At 58.9% G+C, this 26,525-nt stretch overlaps 1 protein-coding gene across 4 annotated transcripts; it reads right to left on the bottom strand.

Moving 5' to 3' along the window:
* Positions 1-1,823: 1,823 nt before the first annotated feature.
* MYO1C (myosin IC) lies at positions 1,824-25,692 on the bottom strand. Of its 4 annotated transcripts, none has more exons than XM_061175542.1 (32): positions 25,433-25,692; positions 18,279-18,434; positions 18,048-18,163; positions 17,306-17,504; positions 17,144-17,224; positions 15,371-15,550; positions 15,192-15,290; positions 14,357-14,470; positions 14,200-14,271; positions 13,653-13,772; positions 13,458-13,540; positions 13,140-13,245; positions 12,942-13,022; positions 12,571-12,662; positions 11,003-11,097; positions 10,876-10,922; positions 10,681-10,761; positions 8,012-8,117; positions 7,789-7,906; positions 7,060-7,173; positions 6,908-6,984; positions 6,498-6,566; positions 6,326-6,410; positions 6,082-6,241; positions 5,341-5,424; positions 4,395-4,488; positions 4,245-4,300; positions 3,989-4,124; positions 3,840-3,910; positions 3,656-3,753; positions 3,482-3,581; positions 1,824-3,086 (listed from the first exon to the last, which is right to left on the bottom strand). In XM_061175542.1, exons 1-32 carry the CDS (start codon positions 25,505-25,507, stop codon positions 3,060-3,062), a joined length of 3,192 nt encoding a protein of 1,063 aa, XP_061031525.1. In that variant the 5' UTR covers positions 25,508-25,692; the 3' UTR covers positions 1,824-3,059. The 4 variants fall into 4 exon arrangements, with proteins under 4 accessions (XP_061031525.1, XP_061031528.1, XP_061031527.1 ...); XM_061175545.1 differs by lacking the exon at positions 25,433-25,692 and adding an exon at positions 24,485-24,621; XM_061175544.1 differs by lacking the exon at positions 25,433-25,692 and adding an exon at positions 24,489-24,574.
* Between the last annotated feature and the right edge of the window lie 833 nt (positions 25,693-26,525).

Below are 26,525 nucleotides of genomic sequence, written 5' to 3'. Positions count from 1 at the left end.
ACTGAGAGTGAACAAATTATTGTGGTGCTTTCATTTTTCTGTAACTTAATTTGCAGGGAGGTGTCCAAATCTAGGTGTGTTCACAGGATTGTGCCAAACCCAAGATAAGTCATACATTACGTGGTATCTCGTTCTTTGGGAACTTCTGTCCTAGGTGATGAATCTAAACCCCTCGGCAGGTAGCCTGACTCCAAACTAAACCTTTCCTTGCCTTTAAGCCTTGCACCTGCCATTCCTTCTACCTACAAGGCCCCTCTCTTTTGGGAAAACTCTTAGCCTGCCGGGGAGCTCTGTGGTTGCAGATTGCAACACTTACTCCCTTTCTTCTGCAGGCAGCACTCTGATTTGGGGGGAAATCATCTGTTCCCAGTCTTGGTCCTTGCGATCAGGTGTGGTTCATGCTTCTGCCTGGGGGGAGCAGGCACATGACCCAGGCCTGGCAGGCACATATCAGAATGAGCTCTTCTCCCTCACTGCATGGACTGGGTCAGGGAAGAGCACCTCATTCAAGCTGCTCCACTGAGAATCAGCTGAGACTTTAGAATCACTGGGAAAGGGCACTTTCTTTTCTTTTTTTTGAAAGTCTTTTATTTATTTATTTATGGCTGTGTTGGGTCTTCATTTCTGCGCGAGGGCTTTCTCTAGTTGTGGCAAGCGGGGGCCACTCTTCATCGCGGTGCGCGGGCCTCTCACTATCGCGGCCTCTCGTTGCGGAGCACAGGCTCCAGACGCGCAGGCTCAGTAATTGTGGCTCACGGGCCCAGTTGCTCCGCGGCATGTGGGATCTTCCCAGACCAGGGCTCGAACCCGTGTCCCCTGCATTGGCAGACGGATTCTTAACCACTGCACCACCAGGGAAGCCCAAGAGGCACTTTCTTTTTCTGCTTCCGATGCTGAATTACAGAATGCAAGCCTGGAGCTGCCCGTGGCTGCTGCTGCCACCACATGAGGGGAGAACCTGCCTGAGAATGAAGCCACCACCCAGGAAGGCTGAGCCAAGAGATGGTCCCAGACACATTCCTGATAGTGAGTGCCTGGAAGGAGCCCTACCCTGTAACTGTTAAGCTGCTAATGCTAATAAATGTCCTTTTCTGTTTAAGCCAGTTTGAATTGGGTTTGTCGCTTGCAGTGGAGTTTGGAGACTACCGTTTGAGACCCACTTCAAATGTTATCTTCTCTGAAGTGTCAGCAACTCTCATCCCCACCTGAGTCAATCTCTCGTCAGTGTGCCCTTGATGCCTGCACTTCCCACACTGGGCTGTTTCCATTCACTAGGCCTGCCTGCCAGGCTGAGGACCACACGGCAGGGACTGTGTGACGATCCGCCCTCCGCCACAGCACTGGGCCAGGCTGAGTGGCCTTTCTATGGACAGTCAATGAAAGAGGGAGGCCATGTTGCAGCTACTGGTCACTCCTACTCTTTCCCCCAGGGAGGGAGCCCAGCCTCCTTCCTTCTGGGCATAAGGCAAAAACTATAATACAAGACCCCTGGCTGCCTTCTAGGGGTCCTCTCTTTTTTTTTTTTAATTAATTTTTAAATTTTTGGCCGCGTTGGGTCTTTGTTGCTGCGCGCGGGCTTTCTCTAGTTGCGGCGAGTGGGGGCCGCTCTTCGCTGCGGTGCGCGGGCTTCTCATTGCAGTGGCTTCTCTTGTTGCGGAGCACAGGCTCTAGGCACGTGGGCTCAGGGCTTAGTTGCTCCGCGGCATGTGGGATCTTCCCAGACCAGGGATCGAACCCGTGTCCCCTGCACTGGCAGGCAGATTCTTAACCACTGCGCCACCAGGGAAGTCCTCCCTTTTCTACCATTCACAAGGAGACCAAAGTTGGCAAACACGTATTGCTTTATTTAGTGTTTCTCTGGATTGCAGAAGTGTCAGCAGTGGGCTGAGATCCCCCAGGAGGGCAGAGGCAGCTGGGCAGTCCCCCAGCCCCTCTGGGGAGGTGGGGGGGAGGGGGAGAAGCAGCAGAAAGAGGTGATGCCCCTGCAGCTCCTCCCAAGGCTGGCCCCTTCCCCAGGCTCCCAGGATAGGGAGGGGGGTCAGGGGCCAGTAAAGGCCCTATGTCCTTGAATGGGGGCCAAAGTATATGGGCAGGGTGTTTGTCATCCTAAGGCATGGACTCAGGCAGGAGTGCTCCTCCCACCTGGTGGCCCCCAAGGGTGATTGCTGGTCAGGAAGCCACAGGCACCCTTAAGGCATGAGCCTGTTTCACGGGGCCCCCGTCCCTGGGAGAGGCAGTGAGGTGTGCTGAGGACAGGGCTGTAGTCTGGTTTTGTCCCAACCTGCTGGATGACCTTGGGCAAGTCCCTTCCCCTCTCTGGGCCTCTGTCTCTTGCTCGTCACACCAGGAGACTAGACTAGGTGATCTCTCAGAGTCGTCCAAACTCTATGCCCTAGATTCGTCCAAATTCTATGCCCTAGGGGTCCTGTCCCTACTCCAGGATGCCCTCAGGCTGGGATGATATTAGAAGGGCATTTTTAAGGCAGGAAGGAGGGGACAGGCAAGGGTGGTCTCAACCCCCAGGGGGGTGTTGGAGTGGGCTACAGGTGGGCAGGCAGACAGACAGACAAGGTGCCAAGGAAACGAGGAGGAGAGGGTGGCCTGGGCAGGGAAGAGGGCACCAAGGCCCAGACCACCCACCCTCTCAGCTCCATTCCCTGCCCTGCTGGAGTCAGGGAAAACACATCCAGTGTGTCTTGGGGGTGGGAAGATGGCTTTTTTAAAAAATAGTTTCCTATAAAGCATCAAAAAATCTCAGAGAAAACCTCAGCAAAAGTTCCCTTCTCTCAAATATTTGGCATTGGCAGTGGGGCTGGCGTGGCTGCCTCTGGCCCCGGCTTTCCTATTGCTGTGGCCCGGCCTGGCCCACTCCTGGGGCAGCTCCCTGGTCCCTGCTACTCCCTCAAGAGAGGGGCAAGCGGCAGGCAGGAGTTTGTTGGTGGGCTTCAAGGTGTCCCTGGGTCCCTGTCTAGAAGCTCGAGTCTTTGGTAACTGGGAAGGGGAGAAGGGGATGAGCAAAGCACTGGGAGGCGGGAGAGGGGGTCCAGTGGGCGCCTTCATCACCGAGAGTTCAGCCGTGGGGCCACCTGGGGGATGGGGGAGAAGCCCAGGTGGTGAGCAGGAAGCAGAGGTGCTTCGAGCACTCGTCTTCACGGCTTAGATACGTCACAGCGCGCGGGGGCAAGCTGGGGGAGCGGTCTAGAGGCCTCGGCGCTGGAGACTCCAACCCTATTCCCACGGGAACCACTGCCCAGGCCACAGCGGGCCTCCCTCCCCCCCAGCACACCCTCACCCCCTTGGTCCCCCCCCCCATGCTGCCATCTTTATGATCCTCTGCACTGTGGGAGCTCAAAGGACCCACGGCGAGGTGCCCAGGCTCTGCCCAGCACTGCTGAGGTTGGAAGGCTTGGCCGCCAGAGGCTCTGCCCTGGCCCCAGGGCCCTCAGCCGGAGGCAGGGTGCTGCTGCCAGGCCCCACTCACCACAGCCAGGTGCCCGTTCTTGGCCTTGGTGATGAGCAGCTCCGAGCCGGTCGTGAAGTCGATGATGCCATCCCTGCCGGGACCCCCTGCGAACGTGATGCTGGAGGGAAGGTGGTGCGTGAAGCCTGCCCCCCCACGCACGCACAGCCCCCTCCCCACCCCTCCCCGCCTCACCTGCCCTGGTTGATGTTGATGCTGTTCACACGGTCGGCGCTGAGGGCCATCTTGGTCAGTGTCTCAATCACATGGTCACTCTGCAGCACCACGTCCCCCTGGGGGCCCAGATGGGGTCAGGGGTCAGGCCCTGCCCAGAGCCAGAGGAGCCGCCCCCTCCCTGCCTCCCAGGCCCCAGGGGCACCTTCTGCTTATTGTCCTCACGCTGCACGTGCAGCACGAAGAGGCTGTCGCTCAGGCTGCTGACGGAGATTCCTGAGGCGGGAGGGCAGGGGTCAGGGATCAAGGGTCAGAGCAGGGGCCCCCCCCACCCAGCCCTGGACTCCGGCTCACCGGTCAGGTTGGCGTACTCAATCCTCTGCTTGACTTTGGCATCCTCCACGATGACCACGGCGTTGGGCGTCAGCAGCAGCTGCCGGGAGCGGGGCTTGTAGCCCTTGCGGTCATATTTCACGACGGGCACGGCGTACTGGGGACAGAGGGTGGCTGAGGGGCCTCCTCACCCTCTGCCCAGGCCCTGACTCCCCCACCCAGTCCTCGGGCAGCAGAACTGTTTGGGATGGAGGGTGGCCGGCAGGCAGGGTCTCACCTGGATGGGCTCGGAGCCCAGGGCCTGCAGCACTTTGGGGCTGATCTCATCTGCACCTGCAACCCAGATTGGGGAGGGGGAGGTGAGAGGAGCAGAGAGGGGACTAGGATGGTGATGGAGGGCTTACGCACTGGAAAGTCAGGGGCTCACCAAGCCGTGTGCTGATGAAGAGCCTGGGAACACTCTGGGGGTAATTGTCCTTCTTGCCCTTGAAGATCTCACTAGCCACGGCTTTCTGCTGCAGCTGAGGAGACAAGGGCAGGGAAGGGGGGCTGTCAGAGGGGTGGCGACCATCACAGCAGGGACAGGCCCAGCCTCAGGAACTGAGACAGCCTCCCTCACCCTCTCTCTGGCCCCAGCACCAGAGGCTAAGCCCTGCCACCAACACTCCCCTTTAGCCCCTTCTCTCCCTTACCCCCATCCCCACTGACCAAGGCACAGGGCTCCTCAGAAAGGTCATGACAGACAGTAGTGTCAGGGTTCAGGCCCCACTTTGGGGATAATTCCCCATCATAGCAGACCTTGGAGCCCCTGAGATAAAGCTCCGGCCTGGGACCTGGCTGGTTGCTAATACTCAAAAAACTACTACAGGTTGGGATTTCCCTGGCAGTGCAGTGGTTAAGACTCTGTGCTTCCACTGCAGGGGGCAAAGGTTCGATCCCTGGTTGGGGAACTAAGATCCTGCGTGCCACATGGTGCGGCCAAAAAAATTTTAAAATTAAAAAAATTTTAAAAAAAAACACTACTGCAGGTTAACTCTGCTGCGTGGGTCCTTTAGCATCATCCTATACTAAGTTGGCAAATACAAGGCATGTCAGCCACCAATGTCTCTCTCTGGAACTATTCTATCAGACTCAAGCTGCAGCCTTTTCAACACAGGGCTCTGGGCAGCCTCTACCAGGCCAGGGGAGCTGGTCTAGAAGATAAACCCTATTTGCCGTGCAAAATCTACTCCAGCCTCGGCTTCATACATGAAGCCAAACGGGCTGGGATCCATTTGAGGGCACATGGTAAATTGGGGTGAAGGTCCTCCAGGCCAGCACTCTTCGAGTGGCCCCCTGGCTAGTCCCCCAATGTCTGCCTCCCAGCCCCATACCTGCTGCTTCCACTCAGGGCTGATGCTCCGGCAGTACTTCCACACCATGTTCTTCCTGCACAGCTCCCGCAGCAGCTCCGAGGCCTGTGGGCGCGAGCGAGGTCAGGGCACCCAGGCAGCCTGGCTCCCTTCCCTCTGAAGACAACAGGCATGTGCCTACCATCAGGCCTTGGCCTAAGTGACACCCCCTCAACCTGGATCACTCTTCCATTCCTGAGTTGTTTCTTTGCAAAGAACGCATTCTTGGGACTTCCCAGGTGGCGCAGTGGTTAAGAATACGCCTGCCAATGCAGGGGACACAGGTTCGAGCCCTGGTCCGGGAAGATCCCACATGCCGCGGAGCAACTAAGCCCGTGCGCCACAACTACTGAGCCTGCGCTCTAGAGCCCACGAGCCACAATTACTGAGCCCGCGTGCCACAACTACTGAAGCCCTCATGCCTAGAGCCCATGCTCTGCAGCAAGAGAAACCACCGCAATGAGAAGCCCGCGCACCTCAACGAAGAGTAGCCTCCGCTCGCTGCAACCAGAGAAAGCCCGCGCGCAGCAACAAAGGCCCAATGCAGCCAAAAATAAATAAATAAAATGAATAAATTTATAAAAAAAAAAAAAAAGCACTCGTTCTCTGCAGCCCAGCTCCAGTTCCCTTCCCTTCCCTGACGGCTCCTCTGGTCACATGGTTATTAGGTCCCTCCGCTGAGCGTGCTGGTGGTTCCCAGGTCAGCAGGGAGGGCCCACGGACCTCACGCAGGGCAGGTGGCGGCGTGGGCCAGGAAGTGTCCAGGATATTCCGGGGCAGCTGCCGCCGCAGGTTGAGCAAAAAAGAGGTGCGCACGTGATCCAGGAAGAAGGCATTCTCGGGGCAACGGGGTGCGTGGCGCAGAATGAAGCCGCGGATGAGCCTGTGGGTGGGGGTGAGAAGCCTGGTAACGGACCCCCGCACACACACACTCTGCACCCCGTGCCCCATGGCGTCCAGTGCTCACCGCCGGATCGTCTGTGCTGCCCACTTCCTCTTGGCTGCCTTCCTCCGGCCCAGGGTTCCTCGCCACCACGACTGGATGCAGATGGCTGCGGAGACCACAGACGGCTGACCTCTATCTCCTCTCCACGCTTACCCTAGCCCCTGCCCTCCTGAAGACCCCTGGGCCCCCAAACCTGATCGCTTCACTCGGAGGAATTTCTGCCGCCAGTGAAAGCCCCTCCAGGTGGCCTGGATCTTCGTGGCTGTAGTTGGGAAAGAAAGTCACTTGGCCAGAGCGCAAGGGACCCGGCTGGGGGCCGGGCACTGTCAGACCTCACTGAGTGGCATGAGTGAGGGGAGTGGCTGAATGAGCATTAAGTGAAGGCAGAGTAAATGAAAGAGCAAGGGAGCGAGCAAAGCAACATGAGAACATGCTGAGTGTGTATCCAAAGGCAGGAGAGGGGGTGCTGGGGCTGGTGACGAGGAGGGCAGCTGAATGTGGGCGTGGCGGACTTCCTGGATAAGGAGCCCAAATGCAGTGATTTCTTTCCTGCTCCCCAGAATGGACTCCACTGGGATAGGAAGGGTGGGGCTCCTCTCTCACCCAGGCTCTGCCGCCGGACCTCCAAGGCGTCCTCTGTGGCAAACAGGGTCTTGGGGAAGCGGATGAAGATCTTGGTCCTGTGAAGGCAGCACTGATCAGCCCCTGGTTGCCACCCCCGTGCCCCCCAAACACCAGGCGTGGGAGCCACTCACCTGCCCATCTTGTACTCTTCCGGCTTGTAGCCGAGGTACCTGACCAGCACAGCCACCCCATCCTGGGGCCGTCCTGCCCATATGGGCCATGTCTCTGGGCACAGTGACTTGTACCTGGGGACAGGAGGGGCAGAAATGCACTCAGCCCCCACCCCTGCCAGCATCCTCCTCTGGGGTCCCAAACCAGCTTTCCCGGGCATCTGCTGGGTGCTCCCACTGACTCACAGCTCACAGAAAGCCTGAGAGGTCGCTCTGTTACTATCCCCACTTTAAAGATGAGGAAACTGAGGTTTCTCATCTGCCGAAGGTCATGGGGCTAGAAAGTGGTAGAGATAGAATTCACACCTGATTGACTCCCCAAACCCCTAACTCAGGATAACCCCAAAGCTGCTCTATCCTTTCTGAGCTGATTGGAAACTCTGTCCTTTTCATAGGCTTTTACTATCTCCGCTGGTGATAGATAGGCATGTGGATATGCACGCTTCATGGACCTCTGAGCAGCTGCTCTGTGAGGGCAGGGCCTGGGGGGGTGGGGAGGGCTGGTCTTTTCTCTACCAAGCTTGACATTAGGCCTGCAGCATGGAGGGGCCCCTGGTGTGGATCCCACGGCAGCTCAGAGCCCCGTCCCTGAATGGGGCTGAGAATCGCTGTCTTCCCTCCCGGGATCTAGGAGGCTCCGACGACCCTCCCACCCCTTTCCCCTAGCGCTGAGCCAGGCCCCGCCCCCACCTCTGCAGGAAAGCCTCGTATTTGCGGCGATAGGCAAAGCCGGCTCTGCGCACGCGCAGGTTCTCCATCAGCCCCAGGTACTTCACCTGGTGCCGGATCAGCACCTCGTCAAAGCGGCCTGGGGGAGGGATAACCGGGTGGTCAGAGGGCTTTTGCCGCCATATGGCTGTTGCCTCTGCAGGGGAGGCACAGCCTGCACCGGTCCAGGGGGCAGAGGGCTTACCGGGCTGCTTGGCGTCATTGGGCTTGATGCAGCGGACGTAGGCAGGCTCCTTAGATTTCAGGATCTCCACCAGCTGCAGGAGGCTCATCTTGAACTGGGTGGCCACCTGGTCAGCCAAGATGAACGGAAGGTTGGTTGGAGCTGGGCTGAGGCTGCTAACCCCTGCAGATGCCACTCCCTGTGGCAGAGCTCCGAAACCCCCCAGAGACCCCTCCCTGGGGCAAAACAGAACCAGTTCCCACAACTACCCCTGCCCTGCGCGAGCCCTTACTTTTTTTTTTTTTTTTTTAATTACAACACTTTATTCCAGCTTCGGCAAAGGTCAGAATTCTGAAGCTCGTGAAGACTGGGCAGCATTTCCATGTGAAATGTTACAACTTTACAAGTTTTGTTTCTTATTTAATTCTACATGCAGGAACAGAAACTTGGTAAAAGAAAAAATGCAAAAAAGCCAGAAAAAAAGATGTAATCAAGTTGTAGCGTATAGATGTGCTCTTCAACTAAATTTACTGTGCCTATTGGAAACCAAATGAAAGACAACTATTCTAATAAATTAACAGATTGCCAGAAACAGGCTAAGAATCCTCATTTCTATTTAGTGGGGAGAAAACAAAACAAAACAAAAATGAAAACAAAATGAAAGCTCTACTATTTCCATACTTTGTTTAGAGACAGAGGCTATAAACCCATGAAGGTCAACAAAATCTCCAGATCCCCTTCTCCCATCACCCCTCCCTCACAATAGAGGAAGGGGCCAGACTACATCACCTGCATCCCTCTGGCCGAGCTAGAGACCTCAGTTTAAGAACCTCATTCCTGTCTTAAAAATCCTGCTCAGGTCTCCTGGCAACCTCAATCCTATGTCTTCCTTTGGCAGCCACTCTTTCTCTTTTTAGAATTTCAGGGCTGCATTCCTAAACAATGTGTCCTACTCCTATGCGTTCAACCGTTATTCCTGTACACTGCACTGCAGGAGCTTCAAGGACTTCAGGCCTGTGGGAGAAGCGGATGCCTCAGCAAAGATTTGCAATCCATTGTGGTCCCATTAATGCCAGAGGCGTATGCCTGGGGGTTCTGGAAGCATCAAGAAGGGGCAACTATTTCAGTCTGTGGGGTAGGGGGCATCAGGAAGGGTCTTCCGAAAATAACCCTTCAGCTGAGAATTAAAGGATAAGTAGGAGACAGCCAGAAGGAAGGCAGGAGGGGACGGCATTCAGGCAGAGCAACCGAGTGAGCAAAGGCTTGGTGTACACAGGGAACCACAAGCAGTGCAAGGACCGAGAGAGGGAGTAAAATGATAGTGTTAGAGAGGCAGCATCACGGTAGGACTCGAGAGCCACATTAGGGAGATTAAATTCTATCCTGAGGGAAATAGGGAGCCAAAGAGGAATTTGGAGGGAAGGAATGACAGGAAAAGATCTGCCTTTTGGAATAGCTCTACAGCAGACAGGTGGAGGATGGTTGGTAAGGACAGATGGGAAGCCAGGAGACCACAGAGGAGGCTGTGGCTGGCTCAGAGGACCAAACTGAAGTAAGGGTTACAGAGAGGCCGAGAGGCAAGGGTATTCAGGCAGCAGAAACCGGCAAGATCCAACGGTTGTTAGGATGAGGGCAATGGGGGAGGCTGAAGAATCAGGGATGATGCCCAGGTTTCTATCCTTCAGGACTGGGTGGAGGGTGGTCCCTGCCCTGTGTTAGGGAAACAGAAGGAGCAGGCCTGGGACACTGGATAGTCAAGGGCCCTTTATAGACTACTGGGGTCTGGAGTGCCTGCAGGCCACTTGGAGATCAGTGGAATCTATGGCTTGCTGGAGAGGCCTGGATCGAGTGGGTGTGTCCTCACGAGGGTCAAGGAGGGGGATATGAGGCCAAGGATGAGAATGCTCAGGGAAGGGGCGGGGGTGGGGAGCAGAGGGCAGGGTCCCAGGGAGTCAGACTCTGGACAACATGCTGCCTCCATGGCCTCCCTGCCTGCATGTCTCGGCCTGCAGCACTGCGGCTTCTACCTCTCCATGACCTTGTTCTTCCTGGGACTGCCCTGGCACTCCTCCTGCCAAGCCCAGCAGCCACACGTCTGACCACAGCTCACTGGAGCTCTCCCTGCATCTGGCACCACTGGCCATATCTGCCTTTCCCCGTCTCTCTCCTCGAAAATGTCACTTTCCTGTCCACCTCCTGGTTTTTTTTGGACTGTGCACCTGTGTGGGGCCCTCTGTCTATCTGATAAGCACCTACTCATTCCCAAGTTATCTCAGATGCTTCCTCCTCCAGGAAGCCCTCCCTGACCACCTCCCCTCTTCTACTCCCTCAGGCAATTTGCTGCTCCCTAAGTTTCCATAGCACCCTGTGCACATTTCTGGGAGAGCACCTATTCATTTTTGTATCCAAAGCGCCCAGCAATGTCCACTACAAATGTCTGCTGTGGGGGTGAATGCATGCAAGCGCCCGCACAGACACAGGCGTCCACACTTAGAGACAGTGCACACACAGGTACACATGGAAGTAAGCACAGATGCACCCACGGGCAGCCTCCCAGACACACACCGATGCACAGCCAGGCACCTGTGAACACACGAACTCACACACACACTGCTAACTCGCAGCTCATGCAGGCACTGGTCCCGCTCCCGTGCACACACACACCCCCTCGGGTCCCACAGCCTTCACACCGTCTCTGGCCGCTTCTTGTCACTGAGCTCGCTCCGGTCGAAGCACTGGCTCATGATGGGATTTTCTGAGCTGCACATGGTCTGTGAGGACAGAGCAGGGCGTCATGGTGGGAGCAAAGGGTAAGGCCTGTCAGATTCCTGGGGCAGAGGTCATTCAGAGCCCAGACCGCAAGCCCTCCCCCTGGTCCTCCTCACCTCCTTCAGGTTCCGGAAGAGAAGGTCATTGTTTTTATCCAGAAACCCTGGAAGGAGAGAGCAGAGGTGAGGGGAGGGAGAGCCCCTCTCCCTGCCCACTGTGGGGACCCAACCCCAGGATCCTCACCGGTCACGTTGTAGGTCACCTCCCCAGCATAGTGCAGCAGGCGGAACTCCCCGCGGCCCAGAGATTTCCTGGTTCGCTGGTCAGCCAGCTTGTGTCTGGGGGTGACAGGGAGAAGAAGCTGCAGGTTGCAGGCCTGAGCCATGCACCCTGCCTGCTGAAGAGACTTCAAGAGAGGAACCAGGCATCCCGTAAAAAGCTGGCAGGGCGGGGCCACCTCCCTGCACAGAGGCCGCCACAGAGGCTCAGAGAGGTAGATGGCTTTGTCCTGGGTCACACAGCACCAGGACGGGGACCTTGGCCTCCGCACCGCCAGGGCATGCTGGGTGGAGGGCTACTTGGCGTTGCTTTTGGCTGTTACATGGCTCTGCTCAGAGGGCTGAGTGCTGCCCACTACATTTTAAGACTGGAATCTGCCCCAAGAGACTACTTATGTCTTAAGCATGTTTATACCCTTTAGCCCGTTTTCTACTTTTAAGAACAATTCCAAGCAACTAACCAGAGAGACCAGGCAGAGATTTAAGGCACAGAGATAGATATTCGTGGCAGCCCTGTTTTCCCAGCAGAAACCTGGAGGCTGGAGGGGGCCCCCAGAGGCTGGGTGAGAGCAGTGGAGTATCTGCTTTAGAGCCGCTGGAGGAATTGTTTTGAGGAAATTTTTCTGTTTGATGATACAGGAAGATACTCAGGATATAACATCATCCTGAGCCTTACACACAATAAGTTCTCAACTACGAAAAAAAAAATGTATAGAAAAAGGCAGGAAGAAAATGTCTCGAATTATTAACAGTGGTGACCTCTAGGTGACAGGATTACAAGTGGCTTTTGCACACGTTCCAACTTTTCTCTGATGAGGGACATTATTTTTACAGCCAGAAAAAGTGTTTTTTTTTCTCTTTTGCTTTTTTTTTCAGGCAAGGCTTTATTGGGGCCCCTGCTACAGCAGGTGGGGGGAGCGAGAACAAACAACAGGTTCCCTTGCTTGCTCGCTCCAGAGAAAGGTTTTTAATATTCTCTTAAGCAAAAATTGCTCAAGAATTCCCTGGCAGTCCAGTGGTTAGGACTTGGCACTTTCACTGCCGGGGCCCGGGTTTGATCCCTAGTCGGGGAACTAATCTGCAGCCCTGGGCCTGAGTCCCAGCTCTGGACTTAACTAGATGTGAGATAACCTCGGGCAAGTGGCTTCACCTCTTTGAACCTCAGTAAAACCTCCTCTAGGGGTTGCTTTAGATTAGAGGAGGTGATGTACTCAAAATACACAGGGCAGAGCTGGAACAGAGAGGCTTGTTTCTTTTCTCCCCTCACCCCGCTTTAGGGGATTCCTTAAATATAAAGGAGTTTCCAAATAAGGAAGCTAGGAAAATCTTAGGAAGTTTCATTCTCAAAAGGATAAGGAGGAAGCTGTGCTCCTCGCTTGTGACTCTGCGGACGCACCAGGAGCCGCGGCTCTGTGTGCCTGTCCTTCACTTAGTGCCTCCTCTGGTCATCCCCTTGTGACTGGTGTTCAATGATTGGGGGGATTGCAGGCTTCCACAGGCTCTGCCCCAGGACGGCCCCACAAGCCCACTCACGTCAGGAAGTGTGGATGGTGCTTGACTGTGTCCTCCAGCTTCTCCAGGAAGGTCAGGTCCGTGGCCTCCCCGGGGCGCAGACACTCCTCATCCTGGGGGGTGTGGCAGAGGGTTAAGGGTGTGTCGGGGAGGGACTGCAGAGCACAGGGACTCAGGGGTCCCCATGGGAGGCGCAGACACAGAGGAAAGGGGCAGGTCACAGGGAGCCTCCCAGACCTGGCCAGCGCCTCACCTCACCCTCCACAGACAGCCCTGTCCTGTCTCTGCTCACACGCTGGCTCTCGGCGGACAGGCCCGGAGACCAAGGGGAAAGGGGTGATGTCATCCCACCCAGCCCCCAACACGGGGCCTTGGAGGAGCAGACGGCTCACCAAAATGGAGATGATGCCCTTGAACTTCTCCTCCACCAGGTCACAGATGATCTTGTTGTTGAAATACTGGACAGGCTCCCACTGAGGGGCAAGAGGGGAGGAAGGCATCATCAAGGGGCCCTGGCACCTCTCCTGGGGAGACCGACGCCTGGGCGTCAATTCCATGGCAGGTGGGGATGCCCGCAGGCTTGCACTCACCGCGATGCCCTCTGCCTCATACTCCTCCTGTTCCGACTTGAGGGTGAGCTCAATGAAGAGCTGCTGTAGCTTCTCGTTGCAGTAATTGATGCAGAACTGCTCAAAGCTGTGAGGGAAGCGGAGGAGCCCTCAGTAATGCCAGGGGACACGGGACCAGGAGCAGGGGAGGGGTGGGATGAGGCCCCACAGCTCTAAGGGAAGAAACACAGAGCAGGACCCAGGTAGCTGGGAAGACACTGGCAGGGATGTGAGAGGCCGGAGAAGAGGAGAGGCGGGGAGACGGGAGGAGAGACAGGAAGGGGACAGCGGGGCGCTGACCTGTTGTTCTGAAACACTTCGAAGCCATAAATGTCCAGGAGCCCGAGGACCGTGGTGCTCCGCCAGCTGGGGCTCTCAGCATCCTAGGGCCAGTTGACCGAGAGCATGGGTCCCAACGTTCACCAGCTCCCAGCCCCGGGCCTCCCTGGTCTGCCCTCCCTGCCACCTTGGGAGCAGCAGGGGCCAAGCCCTCACCTTGGAGGCCAGCGACCTGTTGATCTTCGTGACCAGCCAGGTAAAGGTGCGACTGTACACGGCCTTGGCGAGGGCGTCTCGCACGTACGCAGCCTGTTCTAGGTTTAGCGGGCTCAGGAGCTGGGGGTGGAGAGTGAGATGGGGAAATGAATGCAGCCCCTTCCCACCCCTGGCCCCTTCGCACTCAGGAAACTGACCACTCTGCCCTCCCCGCCCCCAATGAGTCTGGGGTTGGGGGGCACCAGGGGAGGACACAGTGGCCCCACCAGAGGGAAGGTGGTATAAGACAAGAGACCTCATTCCTGGGGAAAAAAAAAAAAAAAAAAAAGAGGCCTCATTCCTGGAGGTGAGTCTTCCTTCCAGCCTCACCCTCTTGCTGTGCGACCTTGGCCAGCTCCCTGAGCCTCCCGGAGCCACCCGCCTTATGTCCTTCCAGCATTGCTAAGACCAGCTGAGCAGACCAGAGGAAGGGGACGATGGGAGGGGGGCTGCCGTACAATACCTGCTCCCGCCCCCACTAGCTCCTGAAGCAAACGCTGGGCCTCACCTCTTCACCCTTGGCGATGATCTTCCTGTGTGTCAGGGCTTCCCGCAACGTTGAGCCTTCCACACCAAGGAGCTGCCAAGGGAAGGGGTGGGCCTGGTGAGGGTGCACTCCCCCCGCCCCAGCTGCCCTGCCCTCGCCCTCTGCTTGCCCCACTCACCCTGGTTAGATACTTGAGCTGGTTCTCGGTGGTGACCTGGGCGTTGCTCTCCTCATCGGCAGCAAAGTGGATGTTGCCCAGATGCAGGACACTGGCCACGATGCTCAGCAGGTCCTGGGGGGACGGGGGGGGGGGGCAGGTGGGGGTTACAGGAGGGGCTGAGAGCCCCACAGGGGCACAGAGTGGATGGTCAGAAGAACCCAGGAGAGGGGTTTCCCTGGTGGCGCAGTGGTTAAGAATCCGCCTGCCAATGCATGGGACACGGGTTCAGGAAGATCCCACATGCCACGGAGCAACTAAGCCCGTGCACCACAACTACTGAGCATGCGCTCTAGAGCCCACGAGCCACAACTACTGAGCCCGCGTGCCACAACTACTGAAGCCCGCGCGCCTAGAGCCCGTGCTCCACAACAAGAGAAGCCACTGCAATGAGAAGCCTGTGAACTGCAATGAAGAGTGGCCCCCGTTCACCGCAACTAGAGAAAGCCCGTGGGCAGCAACGAACACCCCATGAAGCCAAAAATAAAAAAAATAATTAAAACAAAAGAATCCATTGCTTTCAAAAAATTAGCAAAAGACAGATTGTCTCTGGCAGAAATGGAACTCCTTCTGCCTCTTCTTATTTTCACATAAACAGAGACTATGGTACCTGCATGCAGCAACGAAGACCCAACGCAGCCAAAGATAAAATAAATAAATTTTAAAAAGGAGGTGGGAGAGGTGGTAAAGGAAATTTGAGAGGAAAAGGCGGCTAGAATAGAAACGGGGTGTAAAGGTAGACGGAGATTTTCAGGGTATGACAGGAGGAAAGGGAGGGTCCCAGCAGAGGCCTCACCTCCACCTCATCCTCGGTGAAGTCGATGACCGTCAGAGCCTTCCTGACAACCTTCCAATCATTCTTGTCGTTGATGGAGGAGACTTTGGCGCACTGGCCCTGGAGGAAGGGCAGAGCTGGGTTCTAGCCGTGGCACTGGGCTCCCTGGGTGGCACCCGCCCTGCCTGGCCCCTACTCACCTTCACCAGGTACAGGTAGCTCTGGGGGTTCCGTTCCAGGCCCAGCCTGCGCAGTGTCTCCTCCTCGCCCCCCTCCAGCAGCTGGTAGAAGACGTGGAAGTTCCTCTCCCCGTGATTCTGGTGCACCACCCGGGACTTCTCCAGGAGGTAACTGAGGATGTGGCCACCCACAGGGGCGCCCTGTGGGCAGGGCAGGATGTAGCGACTGCTCAGGGGGACTGGGGACAGAGCCCATCTTCCCCTTCCTCCCCTGCCCTCCGAATTCGAGCTCTGCCAATGGCTTAGGCAAGTCGCCCCCTCTGGCCTCAGTTTCCTCCTCTGAGAAATGAGGACGCTCAGCCCTATCTACCTGGCGGCTCCACTTGGATGTCTGACAGGCATCTCAGTCTCAACAGGCCTGAAACTGAGTTCATTTTCCCTCCTCAAACTAGCTCCCTCTTCCCATCTCGGTCAACGTTCTAGGTGTTCAGGCCAAGCAGTCTGCAGTCCTGGAAGCCTCTTTGTCTCCCACACCTCACATCCAATCGGACAGCCAATCCTGCTGCCTTAACCTTCAGAACCTCCAGAATCCAACCACTGCCACCACACTGGGCCCAGCCACCATCATCTGTCATCTAGATTTAATAATCATCAGCTTCCTAACTGGTTTCCTTGCTCGGCCTGGTTCTCTACCATCTATTCTCAACAAAGCGCCAGAGTGATCATTTTAAGAGGAAAGTGAGGTCATAACACACTTCTGTTTCAAACTTTCGGCACTTCCCTGATGGTCCAGTGGTTAGGACTCCGTGCTTCCACTGCAGGAGACACAGGTTCGATCCCTGGTCGGGGAACTAAGATCCCACAAGCCACATGGGCACGGCCAAAAAAAAAAAAAAACCAAAAAAACCCCCCAACTCTAGCCTCCCTTCCACTCAGAGCTTAAAAAAAGTTCTTACAGGGCTTCCCTGGTGGCGCAGTGGTTGAGAATCTGCCTGCCAATGCAGGGGACACGGGTTCGAGCCCTGGTCTGGGAAGATCCCACATGCCACGGAGCAACTGGGCCCGTGAGCCACAATTGCTGAGCCTGCGCGTCTGGAGCCTGTGCTCCGCAACAAGAGAGGCCGCGATAGTGAGAGGCCCGCGCACCGCGATGAAGAGTGGCCCCCACTTGCCGCAACTACAGAAAGCCCTCGCACAGAAATGAAGACCCAGCACAACCATAAATAAATAAATAAACAAACAAACAAACAAACAATTAAAAAAAAAAAAAAAAGAAGTTCTTACAAAGACCCAAAAGGACCCACAGCATCTAGCCTCCTCTTCTATTCCTTGGCCCCTTGCTCTTTCCTCCAGCCACTCTGGCCTCTTTGCTATTCATGAACACATCAAGCACTTTCCCCATCAGAGCCTCTGCACTGGTGGTGCCCTCTGCCCGGACTCTCCTAGGTATCTGCACAGCTCATTCCTCTGTCTCCGTCAAGCTTTTACCAAATGCCACCTTCTCAGTGCCTACTGTATCTGCCTCATTTAAAACAGCAACTGCTCCCGCCCCTTGCCTCATTTTATTTTTTGCCGTGACACTTGTCAGCTAAATCACATTTTTCTGTTTACTGTCTATATCTCTGGAGGCAGGATTTCTGTATGTTTTGTTTCACTGCTGTACCACCAGCACCTGGAACAGCGCCTGGCACACAGTAGGTGCTCAATAAATATTTGCTGGTGCCAAAGACCTGGCCAGTGGGCGCCTGCTGAATGGGAATCCCACTCCCCCTGCCCTGCCCCACCCACAGGTACCTTGAAGTCAAACTGCACGTCCATGTACTTCCCGAACCGGCTGGAGTTATCGTTCCGGAGGGTCTTGGCATTTCCGAAGGCCTAGGAGTGAACGGGGGTGTGAGGGGTGCCTGGCAGTCTCTCTCTGCCCCTCCCGCCCCCCAGATGCTGCTGTCCCCTCACCTCCAGCACGGGGTTGCTCTGCAGCAGCCGGTCACGCACGGCACCGCCCCGCTCGGGGGCTGGGCAGGTCTCAGCATAGAACTGCAGCAGCCGCTTGGTGGCCTCTGTCTTGCCTGCCCCGCTTTCCCCAGAGATCATCACTGCCTGGTCCCGGCGCTCCGTGCGCAGTGCCCGGTACGCAGTGTCAGCCACCGCAAACCTAGGGCAGAGGTCCATCAGGAGCTTAGGGGGCCAGGGGTCAAGTGGCTGCGGGGGGTGGGAGTCCCACAGGTAGGACTGGGGGTGGGCACTCCCATGTCTAGTGGGGTTCACAAGGGGCTGTACCCTTGAGGATGGGGGAACCCTCCAAGATGTGGGTCAAGGGAGATCCTTCCCAGCTGAGGATGGGAGTCATATTCAAATGGAGGATTGAGGGGATCACTCATGGGTGGGGGGATTGGAGGTCATTCAGGTGAAGGTTGAGGTCACTCATAGGTAGGGCTGGGAGGTCCCTCAGAGGTGGGGGTCAGAGGGTCACTGAGGTTGGAGGGCCATGTTCAGGTAGAGCTGGGGGAATAAGTCATGGGTGTGAGTTGGGGTGGAGGCTGGGGGGGGTCCTGCCCAGATGGAGTAGAGAGATTCACCTTGGGTGGGCACTGGGCATTCCTCACAGATGTGAATTGTGATTCATTCCATGTGGGAGGTCGGGTGGAGTCATCTCAGGTGGAGATGAGGGGGTCACTCATGGGGGGGGGTCACTCACAGGTGGGGTGGCACCTCATAGAAGCTGACGCCCCGGTAACGCTCCATGTGTTGCCGGCTGTAGATCTGCAGGTCCCGGTAGGGGTTGATAGAGACCAGCACAGGGCCAATGTAGGTCTGGGGGTCAGGGGAGGAGGGTCAGAAGTTTCTCCCAGAGGCCCCTGAGCCTCTTTCCCTCACAGCCCGCATCTGTGCCCCCAGCACCCCCTGCATCTTCCCACTCGGGCCTCACGTAGATGAGGTTCTCCCGGAAGCGTCGCCGCAGGTTCTCGATGAAGGCTGCCTCGCTGGTGAAGTTCTCCAGCAGCACGAAATCCTGTACCCCGACCCGGTCACGGGCGGTCAGTGCACTCTCCATGGTCACCCGCACCCCGTCACTGCCCAGGGCCTGCAAGGAGGGGCCACGGGAGAGGGTCAGCGGCAGCAGGGTAAGGGAAGGCCACTTCTCCCCTCCAGCATAGACTGCGGGACTGAGAGGACAACCAGGGTCACGTGGACACAGGAGGCCTGGACACACGACGCAGGGAACACCCAGGAGACGGGTGTACCAGGCTGGGTACAGTGGGCTTGGATGGCAGGAAGCTGGCACATGGAACACTGAGGACGCGGGTCCCGGAACAAAGACCACATGGGACCTGAACACAGGACACTGGAGCACAGAGCACCCAGAGGACATGGGGGCAAGGCCACTGAATCCAGGGAGACCCTGGTTTTGTGCAGAGAAAGGGGGGGTCATGAGAATAAGAGAAAGAATGCTCTGTTGACCTTGGACAAAACCCCTCCTCTCTCTGGGCTGTGTCCTTCTCAAGAAGGAGGAGTTGAGATAGACCAGGTGACCTCAAGTCCCTTAGCTCTGGGCCACGTGTGACAGGTGCTTTGTAGGACAAATAGCTCAAAGTGAGTTCCACAGGCAGGGTGGGGCCATCTCTCCCACGCCCACTCCCAAAGTCTCCAGGGGGAGAGTGTCTAGGGACCTAGCAAGAGGCCACCCCAGGCCACAGGAGAGAGATTCCCCCAGGGGACCTCCCATCCCAGCTGGGCTCATCACCCACCCCAGAAGGGGGGCCCTCCCTCCCACAGCTGAACCACGCCCTCCCCTCCAGCTGCCAGGTTCCCCAGACACACTCCTCCCCTGAGAGCCCCGGAAAGCCTCAAGGGAGTGGGGATTTTACCGCGGAAAACCCAGCTCCCTCCGGACCCCGTCAGAGGGTGGGGAGAAGTACAGGCTCAACAAGGCCCTCACCCCACAGCACACTCTTCAAAAGGGTCTGAGGGCTCTAGGAAATTGACACCAAGAGTGTCAAGGGTCAGAGAAGAGCAAGGTGGCCGCCGTGGTGGGAGGGGGGTGTAGATCCCCAACAGGCCACTAGGCCTCCTCCAACCGCAGACCACCCAGATCTCTGGCCCGGGAACCCCTCAGGGTCTGGCCAGGGGCCTGCCTCTCCTAGGCCTGTCCCTCACTGCCCCCTCCCCCCTCCAATACTGTCCCGAAGCTGCTGCCAAATCTGGCCCGAGCTCCAGCCCCCCTGCCCTCTGGGTGACGGGTCTCGGCGCTCTCAGCCCTTCCCGGGAGCTATTCGCCCGGCCCGGGTCCGAGAGCCTCACGGCCCTCCCTGCCTCGGCCTCCTCCCCCTGCAACTTTCCGGGACGTTTTTCCACCCGAAATTCCTGGGCCGCGCCCGCTTCCTGGCGGGGCCGAGGCGGCGCCGCGAGGCCGGGAGGGACGCCCGGGACCCCCGCCCTGCTCGCCAGCCCCGCTCACCGACGCTCGGTAGCGCATCCTGCCCGGTCGGCCTGGCGCCCTGCTCCGCTGCCCGTGCTCTCGCCTCGGGGCTCGGCGGCGGCGGCGGCGGCGGCGTCACGAGGGAGGGGCCGACCCGCCCCCCGTTCCGCCCCCTCCGTGAGCCTCGGAGGCGCGGGACTCCCCGGGCACCCCCGCCTCCTTCGGTGCTTGGACTCGGGGGTCCCTCCCCAGCTGGTAGGGGTGGGGCAGGAACTAAGGGGGATCTCGCGGCGTGGGTGGGTACAAGGGTGGGGGCGGGGGCGGGGGCGGAGCTCCCCGCCGGGCAGGGGCTCCGCCTGAGTCAGGTTTTCCAGGAGGGACTTCGTTGGTTCCCGGGTGGGGCCCGGAACCCGCGCGGCCGCCGCGTCTACACTGACCCGGAACTCACTTCCGGGCTTGTGTCTACACTACGCACTAGGCCAGGCGCGGGACTCACTAGGCAGAGGCCCGTGGGTCCCGGAGGAAGCAGGATTTCCCTCCCCCCCTCACTCCAACCTCGAGTCCCGGGAAAGTTAAAAATAGAACGAAATGTCCAAATACGGCCGGCGCGCCCAGGCGGGCGGAGCCTCCGTGCGGGACACTGTCCACCCCCGTACACTCTCTGGAGGGTGGATCCCGTGTCTTTAAGTCTCTAGAAAATCTCTTTAGTTTCCCGCGTCAGCACAGAGCACGTACCCCAGGGACAAAGACAGCCAGAGCACCTTTGCCGAGCGCGGTGCGTGCCCGGCCTCCATGGAGGGCTCAGCTTTCCATTTGGGGAATCCACGTCCGACTTCCAGCATTTGGGGCAATACCTTTCTCCCCTATCGAGGACATCCCGACTAGGGCCCCTGTGCCCAGGGGCTCTTCACCTCTCTCCTTCCTCTGGAGAGGGTCTCCCTCTCTTTTCCCTCTGGATCTCTCCATACTTTCTGCCCAGGACATCCTCCCTCTACCCAAACCAGCCCCCAGCAGCCCCGCCCTCGCTGGGCTCTCGGTGAGCAGCAGTCTGGGGGGCAAACTCTAGCTCAGATCCCAGCGCTGGTGGGGGTGTGATGGCTAGTGCTTCTTCCAAAAGGCTGGGCTGCTTCTCACAAGCTGTATGACTGCCAGCAGGTCAGTTAATTTCTGGGAGCCTCTCCTTCAGCCTTAAAACGAGGCTAATACCTGTCTCAAAGGGCGGTTGAGAAGGCTAAGATAGGGCGCCAAGGCACCTCCCAGGCCTTCAGTAAACACCACTTCCCTCTCTCGGCCACACACTCTTTGCACACACGCTTGGAGCAGACCTACTAAGAGCCAGGTCCTGGGCCAGACAGGTCACACTTCTTATATAGCGGGGAAAGCCCCTCAGGCGTGTCTGCCTGCCAGTTAACAAAGAGCTCTCGAACTTTACCTGTGCCCCACCTGACAGATAAGGAACCCGAGGCGCAATCGCCGGATGCTGACTTGACCTAGGGGGCCAAAGGGCAGGGCTGGGACCCAAAGCCTCAGCGTGCCCCTCTCTCGGACCTGGGCTCCCCGGGGAGGGAGTGAGGTTGCGGCAGGTGCGGGCTGTAGCGTCGTGGGGAAGGCTCATTACCTCGAGAACAACAGCCCGGCCGGAGCCGCGGCCCTGGGGACCCCGCGGCGGGGGCGCCAGCTGGGAGATGGGGCCCTCTGGAGGGAGCGAGGGGACTGGGTGCCACCGCGCGCAGCTGGGAGATGGGTGGGAGCGGAGGGGGCGGGGGTCTTAAATGCTACCAGCTTCGGGCTGAGGGCGGGAGGAGGCCCCCTCCGCGAGGGGACTCAGCCTCCCGCTCACCCGGAGGGGAGGGCCTTGGAAGACTGGAGGAAGGGGGTCCAGCCGGTCCCCACCAGGAGCACGGCTCCGGGGCGGTACAAGGACTAGGCTGGCTCGGCTGGCGGCCGCCCGCGGGCCCGAGGCGAGGAGCTGGCAGAGGGGCGGGGCCTCGCGGCCGCAGTGCCCGCTCCGACCGCCGCCGCGTCAAGCGGCAGGAATGAGGGGAATCCGCATGCGGAGGGGTCCGGCCGGCCACCCCCGCCCGAGCCCCGCCGCCGCATTCCCCGGATGCCCGCTGACTTCCTTACAGCCGCCGCCCGGTGGCGGAAGGAGGGGGCGTCTCCGCTGCCAGGCGGGCCAGAGGGCCCGCTCCCCGACTACAGTCCCTGGCCACCGCCCCAGGCCGCCTCGCCTCACTGGACGGAAGCGCCCGCCCGGGAGAGGGGGTAGGGAGGCGGGGGACAGAGGGTGTGAGAGACACCGCGGCCAAGGCTGCAGCGCCGGGCGCTTCCTGCGTTCGGAGCGCTGTCTTCTGGTACTGTACTCCTTTCAATGCCCTCAGCCGAGCCATGAGGTCTGTATTATTACCCCCATTCTACAGACGGGGAAACTGAGGCTGGGCAGGCGAATGACGTGTTCAAGATCCCAGGATTAGTAAAAAGAGGGGTGGGATTGGAACCGGGAAGTCTACCACTGTCTACTGCAGGGCTGCCCTGAGGGAAAGACGCCTGCCTAGCGGCTGGAGGATTTCCCAGCTTCTCTGTCAGGGTTAACATGCTACCTGCCAGGCCGTGACCTTCCTTAGCGAACCCGTGACCGCAGTGGCCAGTACCCACCCTTGGCGGTGTTGTGTGACTATTGACATGTAGGCCTTAGGAATAGCAGCTAGGGAGTGGGCCATGACCTGTGCCCCCAGCATGGCCCTGGACCTAGGGGCTGGCTGCAGGCTGGGGTGCAGCTGTGACCCCTGAGTGACCCAGGACTTATTTCCCAAGGATGCCTCTGAGTTTCCTCCCACCTGGGGAGGTGTTTCCCATAAAGTTGGCGCAGGCCCAGCAGACCTGGGTTATCCAGTGCCTGTTACCTAGTATGGGCCAGGTGCCCCCAAGCCTGCCCTCTGGAGGAGTGGGGAGGGCAGTGGGCAGCCTCAGGTGTTCCCCCAGCTCAGGGCTATGTGGGTCTGGAGAGGGTGTTTCGAGGACCCCCAGATTGCTGCTAGAAACTGATTTCCACTGAGGCAGCCTCATGGCCTGTTGGGGCAGCGGAAAGAATCATAGCCTATCTCACCCACAGCGCATGCTGGGCACAGAACAGGTGTTCAGCTTTTTTTTTTATCAAACATATCTTAAGTCTGGGCCCAGGCTGCCCCACCAAGGACTGTTCCAGACTCAAGGGAACTGTTGCGAGGGGGAATGGAAAGAAAAGGTGGGGACTTAGGGGTTCTACCTGATATCTCACTGGGCCCCAGTCAAGGGCTGTACACTCTGGCTCCAGAACCATGGGCCTTTTGCCTGCCAGACACCTCTGCCTGGGGGTCCAGCAGAAGTAAACAAAGCGCCTTGCCCCCTAACCTATCCTCCTTGTTCAGTATCCTGTAAGATGAGAGGAGGCAGGCACCTCCAGCTAGTCATCACCGCCTGGCATCAAAAGGCCTGCCCTCCTCGCTCCACTCCTCACACCAAGGAGTCACTACCTGCTAAAACCTCCCCTTGGTTCCTCCATCACTGCTCTGCCCCTGGACCAAGCAAGCAGCCTCCAAACTGGCCTCCCTGCCTTCCTCCCTCCAATCCATTTTCCCACAGCCGCCTGTGGTATTTACAAATGCAAATCCGATCAATTAACATCTCGTTAATAGAGTGAAGGTTTATAGGGCACCAGTCCATATGCCAAGCACACCCACTGCTTCTTGCCAGGCCCCTGTATGTGGACTCCAGTAGCCCCCTGTGTCCTCAGTTTACCCCACTGCTCCTGCGCTCCTGTGTGGGTACAGGGGCAGCCGTCTCCAGTCCCTTCTCTCCCCGTGTCTCCCTCACCACCACACACAGCCAGGAGGAGCTGCTTCCGCCTTTGCCACCAGCCGCGTGGCTCTAAGCTTCAAGCCTTTGCACCTGCAGCTTCCTTGGCCCTCGCACCCAAACCCCTCCCCACCTGACTGACTCTTAGTCATCCTTGAAGATTCGGCTCAGGTATCACTTCCTCCAGAACCCCTTCCAGACTCCCCGCAACACACAGTCCCCTCCTTATCGCATTCCGCTCTGATCGAAGGTTTCCTTGTCAGTCTCTCCCAGGAGACTGCTCCCGCTCCAGGCCGGCACACAGTGGGAGCTCAATAACCCCTCGTGGACGCCTGTGTGAATGAATGAATCACAGAGCCCGGGAGTGTGAGCAGAAGGCCGGAGCGTGCCGGGCGTTGAATAGGCCGTGGGCCAGCCATTCATTCTCTCATTCATCTCGGAGCCCCCCAGCCGCCGCACTCACACGCAGGGGCCACTGGCGCGGCTGGGCCGGGGGGCGGGGAACGGGAAGGGGCGGGGCCTTGGCGGCTGCTCCGGAACCCGGAGGCAGAGCCGGCAGCCGGCGGGCCCCAGAGGGCGCGCGGGGCGCCTGGGTCACGCGACCCCAGCCGCTCCTCGCCACCCTCACGTTACCCGCAAGAAATCTAAGTCTCCAACAGGCCGAGTCCCGGCGCCACCGGGTCCTGGAACCCCGCACGGGCCGGGCAGAGCCCACCCTCGGCCCCAGCGATCCCCGGGCCGGCGACCCCCGCCTCCCCAACCGTAGCTCCGGGCCTGGCTCGCCGCCCGGCCGCTTACCCTCTCCTCCATCCCGCCCGCCAGCGGAGCACCCCCCCACCCCCGGGGCCACGCGGCTGCGGCCCTCCCGGAGTTCCGCGTACCCACCGGCTTGGCTTCTCGGGTGCGCGGGCGGGGGCCAGGCTAGGCGGCGTGGCCGGCTCCGGAGTCGGCGGCCCAGGCACGCTCTCCCCGCCCAGGGCCCGCCCGGGGCCGGGCCGCTCCCTGTCGTCATCCCGGGCAGGGCCCAGGCCCCGGCGCGCGCGCGCGCACCCTCCGGCCCCGCCCCGGCCGCCCCGGCCCCGGCCCCGGCCCCGGCCCCGGCCCCGGCCCCGGCCCCGGCCCGCGTCCGTGTCCGCGGCGGCTTGGTGCAGCACACTCCGCAGCCAGCTCCCGGGGACGAGGCGCATCACAGTCATTCACACACACACACACGCACCCTCCTCCGGCTGACGACCGGGCCCACTCTCTGTAGTGCTGGGCGGCGGGTGTCATATGGGGTTCTCCCTTCTCATCCTAGGGCGCCTTTGCATCACCAGAGCAAACCCGACCCTGCCCTGCGTGCCAGGCCAAGTCAGTTCTTCCCCTTTTCTGACTGCCTCGCTCCATTCACCCTCCTTCTCCACCCACGCTACTGCTCTGAGCCGGCCAGTGTCTGTTCTTCAGGCCAGACGGGAAAGCAGCGGCATTAACTGAGCCTGTATTATATGCACCTGGAGCTTTGCATGCGCTGGTCCTTATATCTCAGAGCGGCCCTGTCACCTCGGTGTTGTTAGCCCAGTTCATAGGCCAGCCCACTGAGGATCAGGGAGCTGGAGGAGAAGGGATTCAAACCCAGACCCCGCTTGGAAACACTCTGCTCCTGGTGTGCTCCTGGTGTGTCCCTCTTCCTTCCATTTACCCCTTCTTGTCCGGTCTGTTCCTGTCCCACCAAGGATCAGAATGCTTCCCCACTGCTCACCTCTTTCCCAAGGGGTTTGCTTGAGAGGAAGCTGCTGGGCCCTGGCAAGACACTGCCACCCTTCCTCCCAGCCCAGAGCATCCCAGCTTACAAGCTTGCAGGGCCTGTGGGGATGAACCACACGGATGATCTCCCCGGTGGGTATCAGCTCCACTTGCAGGGCCATTCCGTCTGTGGATAGCCAGCGTGCTGAGCACTGGGGCCTCTGAGCAAAAGCCCGTCTGCCTGCCCGCCCGCTGGTTCTGGCTGCTCCCGGAACCAGGAATCTAGTCTCACGCTGGGATGGCCGCTTGGTTCAGCTTCAACTCCAGCCCCGGGGGATGTGTCTGGTCCAGTGCCTCAGGACACAGCTGGAACAGCCCAGGTCTGATTGGGAGGCCTCTTGGCCCAGCAGGGTTGGGGCAGGAAGAGGAGGGGCTGAGGGATGGAGGAAATGCTTGTTGTCCCAGGTAACCAGAGGAGCTGATGCAGCCACCCATGGGGGACCCTGGGCTCCAGGTCAAAGGGTAGGAGGCCTCTCCCCCCAGCAGCTCCATGGCCAGGCCTCTCCCGCTGCCCTCTCACTGGTATCAGCTGGAGAGCACAATGACCACTCCCCAAGTCAGAATATACATCCTGCCCTAAGCCAAGAGGATCCATCAATAGGCACTGCCCCTCCTGCAGCAGTCCCCCCCCAGCTTGTCCGCCTCCCACAGCGGCAGGTGAGCCCCTGGAGTTTGAGGCGCCAGGCTGCTGGGGACTGGCCATGTTGGGCAGAGGGGTTAGCTGGAGAGGCAGGAGGGCACTGTGAGGAGGCCCCTGTCCCACCCTCCCCTGGAGCCTCAAATGCTTGAGGTTGGTTCCTGGGTGGCTTGGCGTTGGGGAGCCTTAATCTTGTTTGCCCCTTACTTTTCCGCAGCACCCTCAGGTGCTCCCCACCCCCAAATATTCCTGTTTTTCTATCTTTATTGTTGCTAAATCACAGCTGACACTTTCCTGGCCTGGGACTGAGCCCTCGGGTCTCCGGCATTCCTTATAGGAAGTGCGAAGGGGGAAGTGGATGGGGAAAGCGATCTTTCCAGAGGAAGATGCTGGCAGGGGAGGGGTGGAGTCCAGCGGGCCTGCGCCGCCGGCCCCTGGCCCCCTTGGGCAGGCACCTTTCCCCGGGCACCCTTCCTTCCCTCCCTTCAGCTTCCCCCGCCCAG

The sequence above is a fragment of the Eubalaena glacialis genome, chromosome 19, assembly GCF_028564815.1.
Source record: "Eubalaena glacialis isolate mEubGla1 chromosome 19, mEubGla1.1.hap2.+ XY, whole genome shotgun sequence".
In the NCBI taxonomy this organism is placed as follows: Eukaryota; Metazoa; Chordata; class Mammalia; order Artiodactyla; family Balaenidae; genus Eubalaena; species Eubalaena glacialis.
This window is presented reverse-complemented; position numbering and strand designations above follow the sequence as displayed.